At 59.4% G+C, this 18,641-nt stretch overlaps 1 protein-coding gene, 1 non-coding gene and 1 pseudogene across 14 annotated transcripts in view; all 3 read right to left on the reverse strand.

Annotated features, from left to right (window-relative positions):
- AATK (apoptosis associated tyrosine kinase) overlaps window positions 1–18,641 on the reverse strand; it is a 48,727-nt gene that overhangs the window by 12,317 nt on the left and 17,769 nt on the right. For 8 of the 13 annotated variants that reach the window (XM_016933111.3, XM_016933109.4, XM_016933107.4 and 5 more), the window contains 2 exons: window positions 4,788–4,921; window positions 1,483–1,627 (listed from right to left, as the gene is read on the reverse strand). In XM_016933111.3, the coding sequence (XP_016788600.3) occupies window positions 1,483–1,627; window positions 4,788–4,921 (279 nt within the window). The other 5 variants (XM_054670736.2, XM_063800003.1, XM_063800004.1 and 2 more) reach the window with 5 other exon arrangements.
- MIR1250 (microRNA mir-1250) lies at window positions 3,618–3,729 on the reverse strand. The gene has a single exon (NR_035606.1). It is a non-coding gene; the product is annotated as a microRNA mir-1250 (primary transcript).
- Window positions 13,883–15,161, reverse strand: LOC134808930 (uncharacterized; annotated as a pseudogene).

The raw sequence follows: 18,641 nt of genomic DNA on the forward strand, positions 1-18,641 counted from the left end.
CCCCCAGAAAACTGAAACCAGAGCTGCAAAAGTAGAGAGACAGGTAACCAGTGCCTTCTTTCGGGCCCCTGTTCGCCGACCCCAGTCCCCACAGCAATCCTCCAGAGGTGGCTCTGAGAATCTTCGGGGGCCAGGCACATACCTGCCCCTGGACCCAAGGGCAGTACCCCCTCGGATGGTCCCTGGCAGCTTCCAGCAGGGTCAGCACAGGGCTCAGGGACCCCCACAGCCATCCGGGAAGGTCCGAGGGCCTCACGCTCTGAGTGGGTGGCTGCAGTCCTCGGCGCCCGCCCACAGATGTACTCGAGCTCAAGTGCCAGCCCTGATTCCTGCCGAACTGGGAACCTGTCCTCCAGGAGATGGGGCAGAGTAGGACAGGCATTGAGGCCTTGGCTCCAAAGCTGGGGGCTGGGGGCCCTCTCTAGGTCCCAGACCAGTGCCTTGGGCCTCTCAGCCCACGATGAAGGCTAGGCTCTCAGGGCCCAGCCAGGCACAGTTCATAGCCAGCTCTCAGAGTCCAGCCAGGCACAGCTCAGAGCAGGTGAGGTGGCCTGCATGGCACCGCAGTAACAGGCCCTGGTGCCAACAGAGCCCCAACAGGGCTGGCAGGGGCCCCTCCCACTGGCCTGATACCCCTCCTGCCTCTGTGTTCCCAGAGGAGCTGGGGATGGGCAGTGATGGGGGAAGCCTCAGGCTAGAAGCTTCCTGGGAGGGGGCTTGAGATCTGATAGCTCTGGAGGGACCCGCACCCACCACCTAGGCTCCAAGACAGAACTGGGAGGTCCTGAAGCCTGGCCATTCACCCCCAAACTCCCCAGCACGTCTGCCCCAGGTGAGTGGTCGGCCTAGGACCCTAGGATGGGGGCAGATGAGGCTGTGGCTGAGGCCCTGCCTGCACCTGCACTCCTGGGTCAGCCCCACCCCTCGGCCCCTCCTCCCAGCCTGAGTGAAAGGCTGATTCACCACCCGCCCACACGGGCCCCACCAGCGCCCCTCCTCCTGCCATGCACAATGGAACCCGTGTCTCTGAAGGGCTGGCGCTCAAGGGGGCAGGAATCTGGGGTCAAGCATCCCTGGACTGCAGAAGAGCCCCTGCCCCCAGCACATGGCCATGTCCAGGACCAGAGAGCCCGCACCCCTGCCCCAGTGCCCACCCCTGCCCCGTGCCCACCCCTGTCCCTGTGCATAGCAGCCCCTTGGGCAGGGGAGGCTGGAGGCCGAGGGCTGTCCTGGACCCTGCCAACCCCTGGCCGGCCCCCAGGCCCAGGAGAAAGAGGTACATGCACCTTTGGCCCCACAGTGCGGCCTGTGACGCAGCCACAGGGAGTCCAGGGCTGCACACTGCGTCTACCCCACAGGCCACTCCCAGCCCTGTGCTGCCCCCACTCCAGAGCTGAGTCTTCCGGTCTCCCCAGATCACACCCAACGCCCAGCACCTGGGCCCCAGAGGGAGGCCACCCCATCTCCCCACCCAGCCCTCACCTGAGCGCCCAGGCTGCTTGGCCATGGGCAAGGAGACCTCCGTGAGTGGCAGGACGTACACGTCGGGCCCGTTCTGTGCTGCCGTGGCCGGGGAGCCCTGTGCCAGGTCGGCCGCGTACTCGTCCCCCTCCGCATTCTCAAACTCCTGCGGGCCGGGCCGGGCATGAGCGGGGCTTCTCGCAGGTCAAGGAAGGGTGTGGCTGGGCCTGGAAAGGCCCCTTTCTTCCAGGGCCGAGCTCCCAGGGCAGGGCAGGAGGGGGTGCTCGGCCCAGAGTTGGAGCCACCGCCCCTGCAGGCCAATGGCCCAGCACCCCTGCTAACTGCCCTTCCATCTGTCTCCTCTTGCTGACCCCCACGCCCCCCACCAGAGGCTCAGTTGTTCCATGAGGGGCCAGAGGCAGATCCCAGAGCCAAGAGGACCCATCTCAGACTCCAGAAAGGGCGCGATGAGCTGTAGGCACCAGCGCCTCAGCCTGGCCTCAGTTCCCCCATCCCTCCCTGGTGGGCAGCCCAGGCTGAGCCCCACCTTGGGGCCTGAGGGTCTAGAGGCAGGGAACCAAGGGACAGAGGTGAGGGCACTCAGGCCAGCTGGCCCTGCCCATCCAGAATCAGCCCCCAGCACCTCTCAGTCACCCACATCCCCAGCAGCCCCTCACCCCGGGCCGTGCCTGGGGTCCCACCCTCCCATGGCGCAGCTTCGGGGACAGGAATTCCATCACCCCCTGCCCCACAGTCCTGTGGGAGAAGCAATTAAGTGCCCCCACCCCTGCCGGGACAAGGAGCATTCCTGGATGTCTGGGAGCCCAGAGCCAACCGGCCACCTTTACCCTGGGCAGCCCACCTGCCACCGCCATCTGCCCCAGCAGCCTTGGACCTTCACCTGGTGGCCACACCACCTCCGGAGCTCCCAGGACTCCTTAAGAGCCTGGCCCCGTGCAGCCTAGGGCTGGGCCACTCCCTGCCAGGCTGCTACTTTGAAATGTAGAGGCCGCACCTGTATAGGGGATACCCCACCCCCAAGTCCAGGGCACATTCCTGCGCTGAGAGCCAAAGTCTCCAAAGTCCTGGGCCCAGCTGAAAGCAATTGCTCCAGGCACACAATGACAGCCCCAATCCCTGAGCACTTGGTACAGCCTCTCTGTCCCTCCTCACAACCCCCAGTGCCCTGGTGGGGAAGCTGAGGCTCAGAGGGGTCAAGGGACTTCCAGCTGGATGCTGGCCAGCACCCGGGCTGGTGAGTCCGAGGACAGGCAGGTGCAGTGGGAGGGGAGGCCTGGGCTCCTCACGCACTACGTGTGACCCTGGGGACGCCTCCCTTCCCTGGGCTGCAAAGAGAGGGGTGGGTGGCTCTGTCGGTATTCCCGCAGGCCAGGCCCAGCCTGCACTTTCGGAGCACACAGCCACTCAGGGATGGGGGACGCAGGTGCTGCGTGGGCAACTTCCCCTCCCCAGGACCCAGAAGACCACCCCAGAAGCCCCCTCTTGGGCCCTCCAATCCCAGCCCCGGCCCGGCCCCACCCATCTGGGCTTTGTAGAGGGGCCCAGGACACAGATGCTGTCTCTCCCTGGGGTCGGGCCCGGGCTCCAGGCATTACCTGCTGCCCGGGGGCCAGCCGGGTCCTGCCGATACAGCGTGCAATCAGGTAGCACAGGGTCAGCATTGGGGGCCTGCCCAGCCCCTTCCTCAGCACAGCTCCCCACCAGGGAGCCCAGCGCAGGTCCCCAAATCCCAGGAGGGAGCCCAGTGTGGAGGCAGGACTTCCCAGGGGCACACTGGTGCTGGAATGTTCCGGGCACCATGTTCCCAAGGAGGTGAGGAGGGCGCAGGAGGAGGAGCTGTGGCCAGCCCTTGTTTGGGGCCTTGTTCTTACAGTGCCCCGAGGAGGGGCCACTTATACAATAGCCCCACTCGTCCCACCCAGGCCCCACCTCCACTCCTGCTCCCGCCAAGACCTTGAGGCTCTGGCCTCGGGATCCCCAGGAAGGCGCCTGCGCCGCCTGGCCTGGTCCCTGGTGCCAGCGGGTCAGGGGTACATCCCAGGGCAGGGTGGGGGCTCTGGGCAGGAGTGCAGACCCCACAGCCTGGGGCCACAGCTTTGTCCCCCAGTCACGCAGCTCCTCACTGGTTGATGGGGCCTGTGGCCACTTCAGAGGGCTCTGGAAGGTTGAATGGGCTGGAAAATGTGGCCTTTAGAAAAGGCAAAAAGGCCACATCCAGCACCGTCACCTGCCAGGCCAGCGGGACAGGTGGGCAGAGCCAGCTCCTTGGCCCATTCTGCGTCATGACATACCAGGGGCAGGGAGGACTCTGGGACTGTCTCCCAAATGGGGGTGATGCCAGCTGAGGCCTGGGTCACTTAGCAGGAAGGCCCCCTGAGACACGGACGGGGTGCTGTGCGCGCCTCGGAATGCCTCCTCCCACCCTCCGCCCTCCCTGACTTCTCCTGGCGTAGGAATCCGACTCTGGCCCAGGGGTGGGGCTGACCCCCGTGGGCGTGTGAACCACCGGAGGTCCAGGCCAGGGTGTCATTTGCTCATCAGCAGGAATGGGACCCGTGGAGACTCTGGGAGGGGGAGGCGATGCTGGCCGGGGTTCCTTCTGCCTGGCCCTCCCTGCTGCTCAGAGTTACAGCTGGAGGTGGGCTGGGGGTTTGCAGGGGGAGGAGCAGTGCTTGGCACCTGTCCTTGGCCAGGGGCCTTGGCCTCCAGAGGGGCAGCCTAGTGAGGCCAGGCCTCACCCTTGGCGGGGCTCCCTAACCAGCAGGCTGGGCTCTAGCATCACACACCGTCCCCTCCAGAGGGCAGAAGATACCCCGCGCAAGGTGACTCCAACTGGCAAGAAGGTCCCTGTGCCGGGAAGCTTGTCTGGGCAGCCCGGACTCCCCTTTGCAGATTGAATTCGGAGGGACGTGAGAGCCCCTTGCAGAGGCAGCTCCTCCACCAGGAGTCGGGCCTCTAGGGAGGCAAGCCCCCTCCCACACCAGCTCCAGAGCCCCCGACGCCCCCTGCAAGGCTGTCCTCAGCCTGCGTGAGTGCTCGGGCCCAACCCCAGGCTGGAGTGGGAGCGTCAGACCACGCCCCCACCAGAGGGCCTCAAAGTCGAGGAAGCTGGGGCAGGTCCCTGAGGAGGAGCTATGGAGTCCCTGGGCCAGGGTCCACGTGGTCCCCAGGTGGCCCCACAGCAACTACGGCCACCCAGCAGCCACCTTGATGGCCCCGGGAAGGAGGGAAGCTCAGGGTCAAGTGGACGCTACAGGCCTCGCCTGCGGGATCCCACGGCAGCTCCCGCGGCCCCCAGGCCTCACCTTGAACCCGATACCGCCCTTCTTACAGCACAGGCAGGCCAGCATGAGGACGATGACGGCGAAGAGCCCGGAGAAAGACACAGCCACCACGGCGAGAGAGGATGGCCAGGACAGCTCGCTGAGCGGGGCGCCGTCTGCGGGAGAGCAGTGCGGTGAGAGTGGCCATGGCTGAGGGCCGGCCAGGCCCCTGCCCCTGCTCTGGGCTCCACAGCCCCACCTGGACTTGCTGCATTCCAGGCTGGGCCTCAGCACCCTGACCTCTCACCCCAGACCCCACACCTCACAGTGTGGCGAGCAGGTGGCCAGAGCCTGCAGTCCTGCAGCCAGCCACTGGACACCACCCTGGCTTCGCCAGGGCGACATAGGGTTGGCAGAGTGACCAGAGCCTGCCCAGTTCCCAATTCTGGGGTTCAGATACCCCTGAGAGGTCAGGGTCTCAGGGGCTACAGGGGGACCCCCATCTCCCTCCCGGATCCCAGTCACCCCACCTTGCCCCTCTGGGGCTGGGAAGGGAACATGGACTCTGTCAAACACGGGAGACCATGTTGCTGGCTGCTATCTGCTGGCCACACACCAGGCTCCGGACAGCGGGGGCTCAAGGCCCTTCCAGCCTCTGAGGTGCGGGGACCTCACTGTCCCTGAGAAGGTGGTGCTGCCTCTGCCAGGCAGCAGGGCTCCCGTGTGCCACCTGCTGCCTCGAATCCGTCCCCTTGCCAAACCCACTGCCAGGCCCCTCCGGTGCTGCTTCTGTCCTGGGAACCATGGGGAAACCCTGTTCTGCAGCTGCTGGTCCATGGAGCCCCTCATCCCAGAGGGGACCTGACAGTACAGCATCCCTCCCAACGTCGGAGTATTGAGCTGAGCCCGGCTTCCAAATCAGGACACCTGAGCTGAGCCAGGCTTCGAGAAAGCTCGGTCCATCTGCTGCCCACAGGATGGCATGGTGGGGGCCAGCCTTGGTGTCCCCTGGGCAGGGGAGGGCACACTGACCCGCTGGCTCTATCCCCTGGGCCTGCCCCGTCCCACCGCACCCAGCTCCAATCCGTGCCCTTCCCTAGGAGCTTTCTGTCCGGCTGCCCTCCACTTGGCCCTGGAGATTTTCCGGCCACCCCCAGTGCCTTTTGCCACTGAGCACCTGCAACTTCTCAGCTCCCAACACCCCATCTCCTGGCCCAGCACACCCCCAAAGGTGTTGTCATCTCTACCCCACTGGACGAGCCAAGAAATAGAGTCAGTGTGGGCAGGGCTGCCCGAGGTGGCACAGCTGACCTCATCTGGCATGCTCTGCCAGGGCTGCAGGCTAATGGGGCATCTGGGAAGGCTGCCTGGAGGTGGCGTGAGCTAGAAGACAGTGAGGGCAGCCTAGGCTTCCTGCTCAGGTCTCCAGGTTGTTCCCCACACACGAGGAAGAGGGAACCAGGACGGCTTGGAGTGAGGACCAGACAGGGCCGTGGGGACCAGGAGGCAGGGGGCGGCCAGCAAAGCAAGACCTGGGTCACCGGGGAAGGAAACCAGCTCTGCCACATGTGGAGATGAGCCAACGGGTAGGGCCGTGAACAGATGTCATCCCAGGCGAGGTTTCCAGGATGTGCGGGCATGCGTGTCATGTGTGTAAGGACACCCTGCACACCGGGTAAGGCCCCCTGTGTTCTCATACCCCAACGGCAGGAACACAGGCAGGGGCTCACGAGGCACTCAACAGGCCCCGCCCTCCAAAGCAGCCAGCGCCCTCCAGAACTGCGAGTTGCCATGGTGCCCATCTCCCAGGCTCCATCTGGTGCCCGCCTGGCATCAGTCCACACCCCTCTAACACCTTCGCCCATGCCCTCCTGGCCCCTCTCCTGGCGGGCCCTTCCCTCATGGGACACACTGGATGAGTGAAGGAACCTATCTGTGGCCTTTTGGGGCCAGGATCTGGCCTCCTGTCCTCAGAGCCAGCAGAGCCCTGGGGCTGGACAGGCCACCTGCTGGGCAAAGAGCAGCCCCAGGAGGCCCGACCTCAGCCTCCCCCTCAACCTCCCCTTCGGAACCAACCTCGGCCACCCTGGGCTCCCCTCCCATGGCCCCATCCCCTCCCTGGTCCTCCCCCGAATGGAGGCAGCTGGCCTCAGCCTTCCCACCGACGACCTTTTCAGACCCCACCTCAGCCACCCTGGGCTCCCCTCCCAGGGCCCCATCCCTTCCCTGGTCCTCCCCTGAATGCAGGCAGCTGGCCTCAGCCTACCCCACCTCCAGGACCCCACCTCAGCTACCCTGGGCTCCCCCCAGCAAGACGCCATCCCATGCCTGGTCCTTCCCCGCACTGAGGCAGCTGGCCCTGGGGCACAGCCCTGCTGTGAGTCCCCCCTCCCCTCTAGAAGGCCCAGGTCCCAGTGCTGGGCGGCCATGGGGGGTCATTCAGCACCACGTGCTGACTCAGTGGAGGGCAGAGGTGGGCAGGGGCACCAGGCAGGCCTGCCCATGAGCACAAGGTTGTGTCCCTGAAGGTGGATGTGTAGGGGTGGGGGACTGGCCACACAAGCCAGCCAGAGGGTTGCAAGGAGAGACGGCACACCTAGGCTTTCAAATCCACAGAAGCGGTCAGTTTCTGGAGTCCCTACCAGTGCCCAGAGCAGCAGAAACCACAGCGGTTCCCATCTGAGGGTCAGAGCGGCTGTCCGAAGCTCCAGAGACCCTCCCTCATCAGAATCACTACCACCCTTGCCGGGCGCGGTGGCTCATGCCTGTAATCTCAGCACTTTGGGAGGCCAAGGCGGGTGGATCACTTGAGGTCAGGAGTTCGAGACCAGCCTGGCCAACATGGCGAAACCCCATTTCTACTAAAAATAAAAAAATTAGCTGGGTGTGGTGGCAGAAGCCTGTAATCCCAGCTACACGAGAGGCTGACACAGGAGAATTGCTCGAACCCAGGAGGCGGAGGCTGCAGTGAGCCGAGATGGCACCACTGCACTCCAGCCTGTGTGACAGAGTAAGACTCCACCTTAAAAAAAAAAAAAAAAGGAATTACTACCACCCCACTTTGCAGATGAGGACACTGGGTCCCGTGGAAGCGAGGTGGTTTGTCCAGGACACCAGTGCGCCCAGCCCTGTCCTTGTGGCCACGAGAGGACCCTGGGCAGAGGAGGGGGGTTCCCACAGTCGGCCTCAGGCTGATGCCTCCCTCAGGCCCACCTGCTCTCGGCCACTCTGGCACCCACAGCCGAGTGCACCCACCGCCGCCTCTGCATTCCTGGAGCCTTCTCTGTGCCCTCATCAGAGGCACCTGCTACCTGGGCCCCGCTGGCTGTCAGCTTGTAAGACAGACCAGGCTCTGACCCCAGATGCCAAGGGCCAGGACTAGTGCCCTGGGAACCATGACACCTGTTGTAACAATCCAGCACACAAACGTGCCCACGTATGTGCATGCATGAAAACACATGAAACACACATGCACACACACCTCATGAAAACGCGAAACATACATGCACACGTAGCATGCATACAACCATACGTGTGACCATGTGCACACACTATACACAGGCCGACATGAACGTTCATGCACAGACATGCACACACACATATGCATGTGTATATATCACACGTGTGCACACCCATACCCGCACACGCATATACACACATGTGCACATACACACGGGCACACGTGCACACACACAGCCACACGCACGCACAATCCACACACACGCAGACACCCACACGCGTGCACACACCCACACACACGTACACGCACCCACATGCACGCAAACCCACACCCACGTGCACCCAGACCCACACCTGTGCGCACACACGCGGACACATACGTGTGCAGACATACCCCGCACACACATGCACACATACCCACACCCACACGCACACCCACATGCACACACACCCACACATGCGTGCACACACCCACACCCCCACATGCACACATATCCACCCACACGCACATACCCACACACATGCACAGACATACCCACACATGCACGTGAACACCCACCCACACATGTGCACACATATCCACACACATGCACACATACCCACACATGCACACCCACACATATCCACACGCACACACTCCCATGGACACACGGGCACACGTGCACACACACCCCCACACGTGCGTGCACATACCCATACACATGCAAACACACCCACAGATGCATGTGCATGCACGCACACACACCCACATGCACACATGCACGCACACACCCTCATGCAGACAATGCACTCACACGTGCATACACGTGCGCACACTCACACGTGCACACATATACCCCCACACGCACATACCCACACACGTGCACACCCACACGCACAACACACACACATACCCACACATCCACACATACCCACACACATATCCATACATGCACACCCACACACCCACGCACGCAGATACCCACACGCGCAAACCCACACGTGTGCACACACCCACACATGTGCACACATACAGATACCCACACGCGCATGCACACCCACGTGCACGCACACACCCATGTGCACACAATACCCACACACTTGCGCGTGCACACCCACGTGAGCGCACACACACCCCCACGCGTGCAGATAACACGCACACATGTGCACACATACCCATACACGCACACACATATAACCACACATGCGTAGACAGATACCACACGTGTAGGCACACACACATGCACACCCCCCACACGTGCGCGCGCGCACACACCCACACGTGCGCACACACGCATGCACGCACCCCACACACCCACACGTGTGCACACCCACAGGCACACACACCCGCACATGCAAACACACACACACGAATGCACACGTGCACACACATCCCCTGGCTCAGTCCCCACAACCGGCCTGCTCAGTAGGTATCATCATCCTCACTTTACAAGTATGAAAACTGAGGCTCAGGGATGTCACAAGCACACCCAAAGGGTGGCCTGGCTCTGCCAGCTCCACTGCCCTGCTCCAGATGCCATGCCTGCCCCTCCAAAAGTCACGTGGGAGGCCCCACTTATCTCCTTGGGACCAGCCCCCACTAGCAGGTGGGGAGGCCTCTGTAGGGTCTGCTTGCCTGTCCCTCTCATTAATGCCTCACTCTTCCCAGATACGAGAAGGGGTACCTGGGACCTCAGCCCAGAAACTCGTGCCCAGGAAGACACAAGTTGCACACGGCTTTGTTTCTGAAACTTCTTGAAAGCCCATTTAAACCAGCATCCCACTGTTCAACCCTCTGCTACCACACACGCTGCACGGTGTCCCCCAGGCTCTTCCAAGCCCGGCCCTCTGCTGCCACACATGCTGCGCGGCCCCCAGGCTCTTCCAAGCCTGGCTTGGCCATACCGCGGTCCCTGGTCCTCCCGCAGGCCTTACAAGAGCCCAAGTAGCTGCACTGAAAGGTCACTTCAAAGCAGACCCCCCAACCCTGGTGACCCCTGCTGATGCCCCAGCCCTCCACTGCGCTGCTGAGGCTGTGCCCCTGGCCATGGTGAGAATGGGGGCAGTTCTGCCTCCTCTGCAACTGGGCTGGAGGGTGCCTATGTGAGCCTGCAGTGGATACACCGTGACACCAGCATGCACACACGTGTCCAGGCTGTGGCTTCTTAGGCCATTGTCCACACAAGGAACCAGGGCCTCACCCATGGTGGGTAAAATGCACCAGGACTGTCACAGCCCATGAGTCCTCTGTCCACCAGCCTTGTCCACTGGCCCTGAATCAGCCACCCTCGGGACCCCCAAAGGATGACTCTATTTCTTTTTGTTTTAGAGATGGGGTCTCACTGTGTTGTCCAGATGGGAATGCAATGGGGTGATCACAGCTCACTGCAGCCTGGAACTCCTGGCCTCAAGCAGTCCTCCCCGCCCAGCCTCCCGGGTAGCTGGGATGATGGGTGTGACAGGCATGTGCCACCGGACCTGGCTGGTGACTGTTTCTACTGTTCCTGCTGCGTCTCCTGGTGTGCACTCTGCCGTGAGGGAGGGCAGGGCCTTCACCCCCACTTGCTTTTTTGGTATCAGTGCCCAAGACACTATCATTCCCATTTATTTACGTCACACTTAGGCGCTCCTTTTCATTCCAATGAGCTGTAATGTGTTACTATAATTGTTTAGTTTGATTCTCAAATTGCTCCAGATTTGGTAAGGGGGCACCTGGTGTATGCAGAACAACGGCTCCTAGAGCTGTCCACCTCCCGATCCTCGAAACTTGAGACTCTGGGTGCCTTGCATGGCAAAAGGAGCTTTGCAGGCGGGATTAAGGTAAGGACCTGAGGCGGGGCCATTAGCCCGGATTGCCAGGCAAGCCAGGGTCATCCCGAGGGTCTTTGGACGAGGGAGGCAAGAACTGGAGATGAGAGAAGTGACTGCAGAATCAGAGACCGTGGGGCCGGGGGACCGTGGGGCCGTGAGCCGTGGGGCCAAGAGACCGTGGGGCCGTGAGCCGTGGGGCCGTGGGGACCGTGAGCTGTGAGCCGTGGGGCCGTGGGGCCGTGGGACCATGGGGCCGTGAGCCGTGGGGACCGTGAGCCGTGGGGCCGTGGGGACTGTGAACTGTGGGGCCGTAAGCCGTGGGGCCCATGAGCCGTGGGGACCGTGGGGACCGTGAGCTGTGGGGCCGTGGGGGCCGTGAGCCGTGGGGCTGTGGGGGCCCTGAGCCGTGGGGCCGTGGGGGCTAGGAGCCGTGGATGCAAGGGGCTGGAAAGGCCAGGGGTGGACTCTCCCCAGAGCCCAGCCTCCACCGCATTGACTATAGCCCATGAAAGTGACTTCGGGCCGGGAGCGGTGGCTCACACCTGTAATCCCACCACTTCGGAGGCCAAGATGGGTGGATTACCTGAGGTTAGGAGTTCAAGACCAGCCTGGCCAACATGGTGAAATCCCGTCTCTACTAAAAATACAAAAAACTAGCCGGGCATGGTGGCGTGTGCCTGTAATCCCAGCTACCTGGGAGGCTGAGGCAGGAGAATTGCTGGAACCCAGGAGACGGAGGTTGCAGTGAGCTGAGATTGAGCCACTGCACTCCAGTCTGGGCGACAGAGACTCTGTCCCCCCCAAAAGAAAAGAAAGTAAGTGACTTTCAATTTCTGGCCTCCAGAACCTACAATAATAGACTCCATGAAATCTGTAATCAGTGGCCACAGCGGCCACAGGAAACTCACACAACAGCCCTTCCAAGGGGCTCCCCAGCAAAGCCTTTGTGGTATCTGCCCCCAACCCCTGTGCCTCCTGGGACACAAGACAGGCCCAGCAAGGGTGGGGGTGCCATGGAAAGCCTGGTAGCTGGGCAGGTCCCCAGAGGGCCGCCATCAGTCCTCAAAGACATGCTCAGATGCAGTGGCTCAGGCCTGGCACCAGCTGGTCCCAAGGTGGGGTGGTGAGGGTACATCTGCTGTGAACACGTGGCTGGACGCGCTGGGGGCAGGTCCAGGTCAGCTTCAAGGACTCTGCCCAGGCTAACCCTAGAGGCCTCTAGTGCCAGCAGTTACTTACTTTTTTTCTTTCTTTCTTTTTTCTCTCTCTTTCTCCCTCTCTCTCTCTCTCCCTCTCTTTCTTTCTTTCTTGATAGAGTCTCACTCTGTCACCCAGGCTAGAGTGCAGTGGCATGATCTCAGCTCACTGCAACCTCCACCTCCCCAGTTCAAGTGATTCTCCCACCTCAGCCCCCCAAGTAGCTGGGATTACAGGCACCTGCCACCATCACCCCCGGCTAATTTTTGTATTTTTAGTAGAAATGGGGTTTCACTATGTTGGCCAGGCTGGTCTCAAACTCCTGACTTCAGGTGATCCACCCACCTTGGCCTCCCAAAATGCTGGGATTACAGGCGTGAGCTACCAGGCCCGCTCTTTTTTTTTCTTTTTCTTTTCTTTTTTTTTTGAGACAGAATCTCGCTCTGTCACCCAGGCTGGAGCGCAGTGGTGCAATCACGGCTCATGGCAGCCTCAAACTCCTGGGCTCAAATAATCCTCCCACCTTAGCCTCCCAAGTAGCTCAGACCACAGCCTTGCACCACCACACCCGCTAATTTTTACATTTTTTTGTATAGACAGGTCTCACTATGTTGTCCAGGCTGGTCTCAAACTCCTGGGTTCAATCAATCCTCCCGCCTTGGCCTCCAGTTTCAAAGTTAATGTCTATTTGGCCATTGTCCAGCTCTGGAGCATTGGCTCTGCTGAGAGGTTGGGGTGGGAAGAGGCAGAGCCAGCCACAGGGAGCTGGCAGGGGACCAAGAGCAGGGAAGAGAAGGAGGTGCTTGGGGTGGAGACACCCCCACAACAGGCTGCTGGCTTTGAGTCAGTCCCACCCTCCTGGGAGTGGCTTCTCACCTGTGAGCCTCCCTGAGCAGTAAGGACCCAGCCCCACCCCCGCCCCAGCCAGCCAGCCTCCCTGTCCCCGTCCTCCAAAGTCCACTTGACTTGTAACCACCCTATCCATGGAGGTGTGGACGCATCGTCGGCGTGACCCTCACGCCCACCAGGTGGCACTCTCAGCCATTTTACACACGCAGTGGAAAGGACAGGAGGCTCCTGGGACTCTGGGCCACACACAGAGGAACAGGGAGGCCAGCTCCAGGCACAGCGTGGCCTCAGCTCAAAACACAGGCGTGGTCCAGGATGGCGCCTACTCAGCACAGAGCTGGGGGATCCCAGCTTGGGGTGCTGCCGCCCACAGCGTTGCCGGCACACGGCCTTCCCTCGAAGGCCATGGGAGAGTTCCGAGAGTGGCCTGGCTGAGCCTGAGAGTGGCCCCACAGCCCAAGCCCTTGGCCACACCTGGCTCGGTGAGCCCCCACCCCCGCAACGTGCACACGTCCCAGGCGGAAGCCGCCTCCAGCAGCCCCAGGTCCCAGGCAGCCTGTGCGGGACCCTGGAGTCCCAGGACACGTCACCTGACCTGGCCCAGCTTCTACAGGGCTGTCCCTAGGACCGGGTGCTCACTGCAGCACAGGGTGACCCTGGTCAAAGCCAAGAGTTAGGAAGTTTTCTGTGTTGGGTCCAAATGCACTTCCCCTCAACCCCATCCAGCTCTGCCTGGGGCCATGCAGCCCCCACCCCTTGTGTCCACGCAGCCCCTGCCTCCCGTGTCCACACAGCCCCACTTCCCCCAGCCATGCAGCCCCCACCCCCCGTGTCCACGCAGCCCCACTTCCCCCAGCCATGCAGCCCCGCCTCCTGTGGCCACACCTGGTCCTCCAGCCTCCTCGAACCCTCTGGCTTCACAGCCTCTCTCCTCAGCACGTCGCCCCACAGTTAGCAATCCCCACCCCTGATGAGGCCAGGACTGTGTGGAGTCCAGGGGCCCCACGGTGGGTGGCCATGGGGTGTGATCCCCACGGGGTAAGGCGAGGCCTCCACTCTCTCCACCCACACTGCCTCTTCTGGAACCTTGGGCCCTGCCTGCCCGGGGCTCCAGGCTCTGCTCACCCATCGGGTGTGCCTGGCATGCATGCCCCGTGGGTGCGGGCGTGACCCCCACATGCTAGCTCAGTCTGAGATTCCAAGGCTCCCAGCCATTCCCCCCACAACAGCAGGTGCACCCAGGGTGAGCACGGTGCCCAGGGTTGCCCCTGCATGCTTCCTCCACCCAAGCTGCCTTCCTGCAGGGACGGGTGGCCAGGGTGGCCAGCACACAAGGTGTGGCTCTCTGCCCCTACCCCTGTCCCCGCTCGGCCCTTCAGGAAGCTTCCTGCTAAGTGGCTAAGTGCACCCCTCCAGGAACTTGGGGCTCACTCCCCTCCCCGAGGCAGCCTCTTTCACCTTTTGTGGCACCAACAGCCAGCGTCTCTTGCACAGACCCAGCCTGGCCCACACCTCCCAAAAATGCCCCCAAAATGTCCCCAAATCACACAAACAAATGGATCAGGATCAGCAAAGCTGCAGATGGGAGCCTGGGGGTAAAGGTCAAGGCCCCTTGTCCCAGCCCCACACTGCCCTCCCCATCGCTCTGTGCTGGTCGGGTGTTCACACCTGGGGCAAGGTAGCCGGGACCCTGGGGAGAGGGTGGCCACATTATCAGGGAAGAGCAGGCCTGTGGGTGGCCGAGAGGACACAGTGGCCCCTGGAGGCACCCCCAGGCGGGGCCGCTGCAGCTGGGACAATGGAGGGGCAAGGGGGCCGGGCAGGGGGCCCGCAGGAGCCCACCGGGCTCCCTTGAGCCCACCCACTCTCAGTGCCGCACCCCCCGCCATTCACATTTCCAGCGTGGGAGGAGTTCGCCTTCACTGTTACTAAAGCTTCTGTCTTCATCAAATCCACACCGGAGAGTGTGGCAGAGTCTGAGAGCCCAGCTCGCTCCTGTGAATCACAAGCTACAAAGTCCAGCGTGCTGGTGCCCATTAAAGACACTGCCTTAGACGAAGCTCCCGGGTGAAAGAAGCTAACGGCGTGAAAGAAAGCACAGACAGGAAATCTGCCCTTCCAGCGTCAAAAGCTACAATAATTAGAACCTCACAGTGCTGGGGCACAAACCCACCAAAATCTGGGCCTGGCCACGCAGAGGATTCCACACTCCATGAAAAGCCTGACTTCAGGCCGGGCACGGTGGCTCACGCCTGTAATCCCAACACTTTGGGAGGCCGAGGTGGGTGGATCACTTGAGGTCAGGAGTTCGAGACCATCCTGGCCAACATGGTGAAACTCCGCCTCTACTAAAAACACACAAATTAGCCGGGTGTGGTGGCAGGTGCCTGTAATCCCAGCTACTCAGGAGGCTGAGGCGGGAAAATCGCTTGAACTCCCAAGGTGGAAAATGCAGTGAGTCAAGATTGTGCCACTGTACTCCTGCCTGGGCTATCGATAGAGTGAGACTCCATCAAAAAAAAAAAAAAAGAAAGAAAGAAAAAGAAAAAAAAAAAAAAAAAGCCTGACTGCATAACTTCAGATTAAATGATTCTAAGATAGATTACAGCATCTTAAAAGAAAATAGGTAAATATTAGATTTCTGAATGGAGAAGGATTTGTAAGCTAAAAGCAATTGAAGGGATCGCAAAAGAAAATATTGAAGGCTTTGGCTCCGTAAAAATGTCTGTTCCGGCTGGGCGCAGTGGCTCACGCCTGTAATCCCAGCACTTTGGGAGGCTGAAGTGGGCGGATCACCTGAGGTCAGGACTTTGAGGCCAGCCTGACCAATATGATGAAACCCCGTCTCTACTAAAAATACACAAATTAGCCGGTCGTGGTGGCATGCTTCTGTAATCCTAGCTACTCGGGAGGCTGAGACAGGAGAATTGCTTGAACCTGGGAGGCGGAGGTTGCAGTGAGCGGAAATCGTGCCATTGCACTCCAGCCTCGGCAACGAGAGCAAAACTCCATCTCAAAAAAAAAAAAAAAAAAAGGGTGTTCGATAAAAGCCCTCAAATTAAAGGCGCACAGCGAACCGGAAAAAGCAATTTACAGAAAATATGTCGAAGAGCTGATGTCATGACTACACAGAGCACACAATCAGTAAAAAATAATGAATACGTTAAGACCCCAAACATAAACAAGACTGAGCGCGGTGGCTCACACCCACAATCCCAGCACTTTGGGAGGCCGAGGCAGGCAGATCACTCGAGGTCAGGAGTTCGAGACCAGCCTGGGCAACATGGCCAAATCTCTTCTCTACAAAAAAATACAAAAATTGGCCGGGCGTGGTGGTGGACACCTGTAATCCCAGCTACTTGGGAGGCTGAGGCAGGAGAATGACTTGAACTCAGGAGGTGGAGGTTGCAGTGAGCCAAGATCACACCATTGTACTCCAGCCTAGGCAAGAGAGCGAGACTCCATATTAAAAAAAATAAATAAATAAAAATTAGCTGGGCGTGGTGATGCACACCTGTGGTCCCAGCTACTCAGGAGGCCGAGGTGGGAGGATCACTTGAGCCCAGGAGGTGGAGGTTGCAGTGAGCCAAGATTGAGCCACTGGACCGCAGCCTGGGTGACAGAGTGAGACCCTGTCCCAAAAACAAAAACCACAAACAAGCAAACTACGTGAAGTCAGCTCACAAATGAGGAAATACAAATTGCCCAACCCGGCAGGGCACGGTGGCTCACACCTGTAATCCCAGCACTTTGGGAGGCCGAGGTGGGTGGATCACTTGAGGTCAGGAGTTTGAGACCAGCCTGGCCAACATGGCGAAACCTTGTCTCTACTAAAAATACAAAAATTAGCCAGGCATGGTGGCAGGTGCCTGTAGTCCCAGCTACTTGGGAGGCTGAGGCAGGAGAATGGCTTGAACCCAAGAGGTAGAGGTTGTAGTGAGCCGCCCAGATCGCACCACTGCACTCCAGCCTGGATGACAGAGCAAGACGCTGTCTCAAAACAAACAAACAACAACAAAAAACCAAACTGCCCAATCCGTGAGAAAATGTTCAGCCTTGATCATAAAGAAATGCAAAATTATAACACGTCCAGCTTCCAGACAGCGGGAGTTTGTAGAAGCCAGTAAATCAGAACCGGCTACCCAGGCCGTTTGGTGGATGTTAAATCAGAACAGCCTGTGGACCTGCCTTCTCTCCAGCCAAGTAATTCCATGTCTGGAAATTTACACTAAGAAAATAACCTAGAGGGCACACGCATCCAGAATAAAAATAAAGTAAGGAATGAGAAAGTGAACGCCGCAGACGGAAAAAGCTATTTGCACAAAGATGTTCATTGCAGTGGTATTTATAAGAGCAAAAAAGAGGCCAGGCCTGGTGGCTCCCGCCTGTAATCTCAGCACTCTGGGAGGCCGAGGCGGACAGATCACGAAGTCGGGAGATCGAGACCATCCTGGCTAACACGGTGAAACCTTGTCTCTACCAAAAATACAAAAATTAGCCAGGCGTGGTGGCAGGTACCTGTAGTCCCAGCTACTCGGGAGGCTGAGGCAGGAGAATCGCTTGAACCCGGAAGGCAGAGGTTGCAGTGAGCTGAGATCTCACCACTGCACTCCAGCCTGGGTGACAGAGCGAGACTCCATCTCAAAAAAAAAAAAAAAAGTAAAAAAGAGCCTAAATGTTCAACAGTGAAAGAATGATGAAATAAAAACAATGGTATATCTGCAAAATAAGCCATAAAAAGTGAATTTAAGACTATGTTTTAGGCCCGGTAAGGTGGCTAACATCTGTAATCCCAGGATGCCAAGACTGGCGGATTGCTTGAACTTAAGAGTTTGAGACCAGCCTGGCCAACATGGCGAAACCCCATTTAAAAAATAAATAAATAAAATTAGCCAGGCATAGTGGCACACGCCTGTGGTCCCAGCTACTCCGGAGGCTGAGGTCGGAGGATCGCTTAAGCCCAGGTGTGGAGGTTGCAGTGAGCTGAGGTCATGCCACTGCACTCGAGCCTGGGTGATGGAGCAAGACCCTGTCTCAAAGAAAAGAAGGTGTTTTAAACAAACGAGAAGATATCAATGACGTTATGCTAAGGAAAAGAAGCAGGACGTGCAGGACTCCCAGGACCAGGGCATGAGGGAAACGTGTCATCGTGACTGTAGGGCCTGGTGTATAGACAGATGTGCATATACATATTTGATGAGCTTTGACGTCTCATATACAGGTGTTAGAATTAGTGAAATTACACACGGTCACCATGCGCCGTTTGGTTCTCTTCCCTCTACCCTCAGTAAGGGTAGAAACAAGCAGGACATATAACTATTTACAAATCCTGATCACAACTTTGTCAAAAAAAAAAAAAAAACAGAAGAAAGCTGGGAAAAAATACCCCAAAGCGTGAAGAGTTTGTCTTGGGAGGTAGAAATCCAGTTGGTTGCATCCTGTACTTGCACGTTTTCTACAACAAGCATGCACTGCGTTTAGAATCAGACGATGTATGATTGTATTTGATTATCACTCAAACCTGATCCCATCACTGCTGCCTTTACAGAGCTGTGCTGGACGCAGAATGGCCACCTGCCCTGGGGTATCCGTCCACTCTCT

Source organism: Pan troglodytes, chromosome 19 (assembly GCF_028858775.2).
Source record: "Pan troglodytes isolate AG18354 chromosome 19, NHGRI_mPanTro3-v2.0_pri, whole genome shotgun sequence".
In the NCBI taxonomy this organism is placed as follows: Eukaryota; Metazoa; Chordata; class Mammalia; order Primates; family Hominidae; genus Pan; species Pan troglodytes.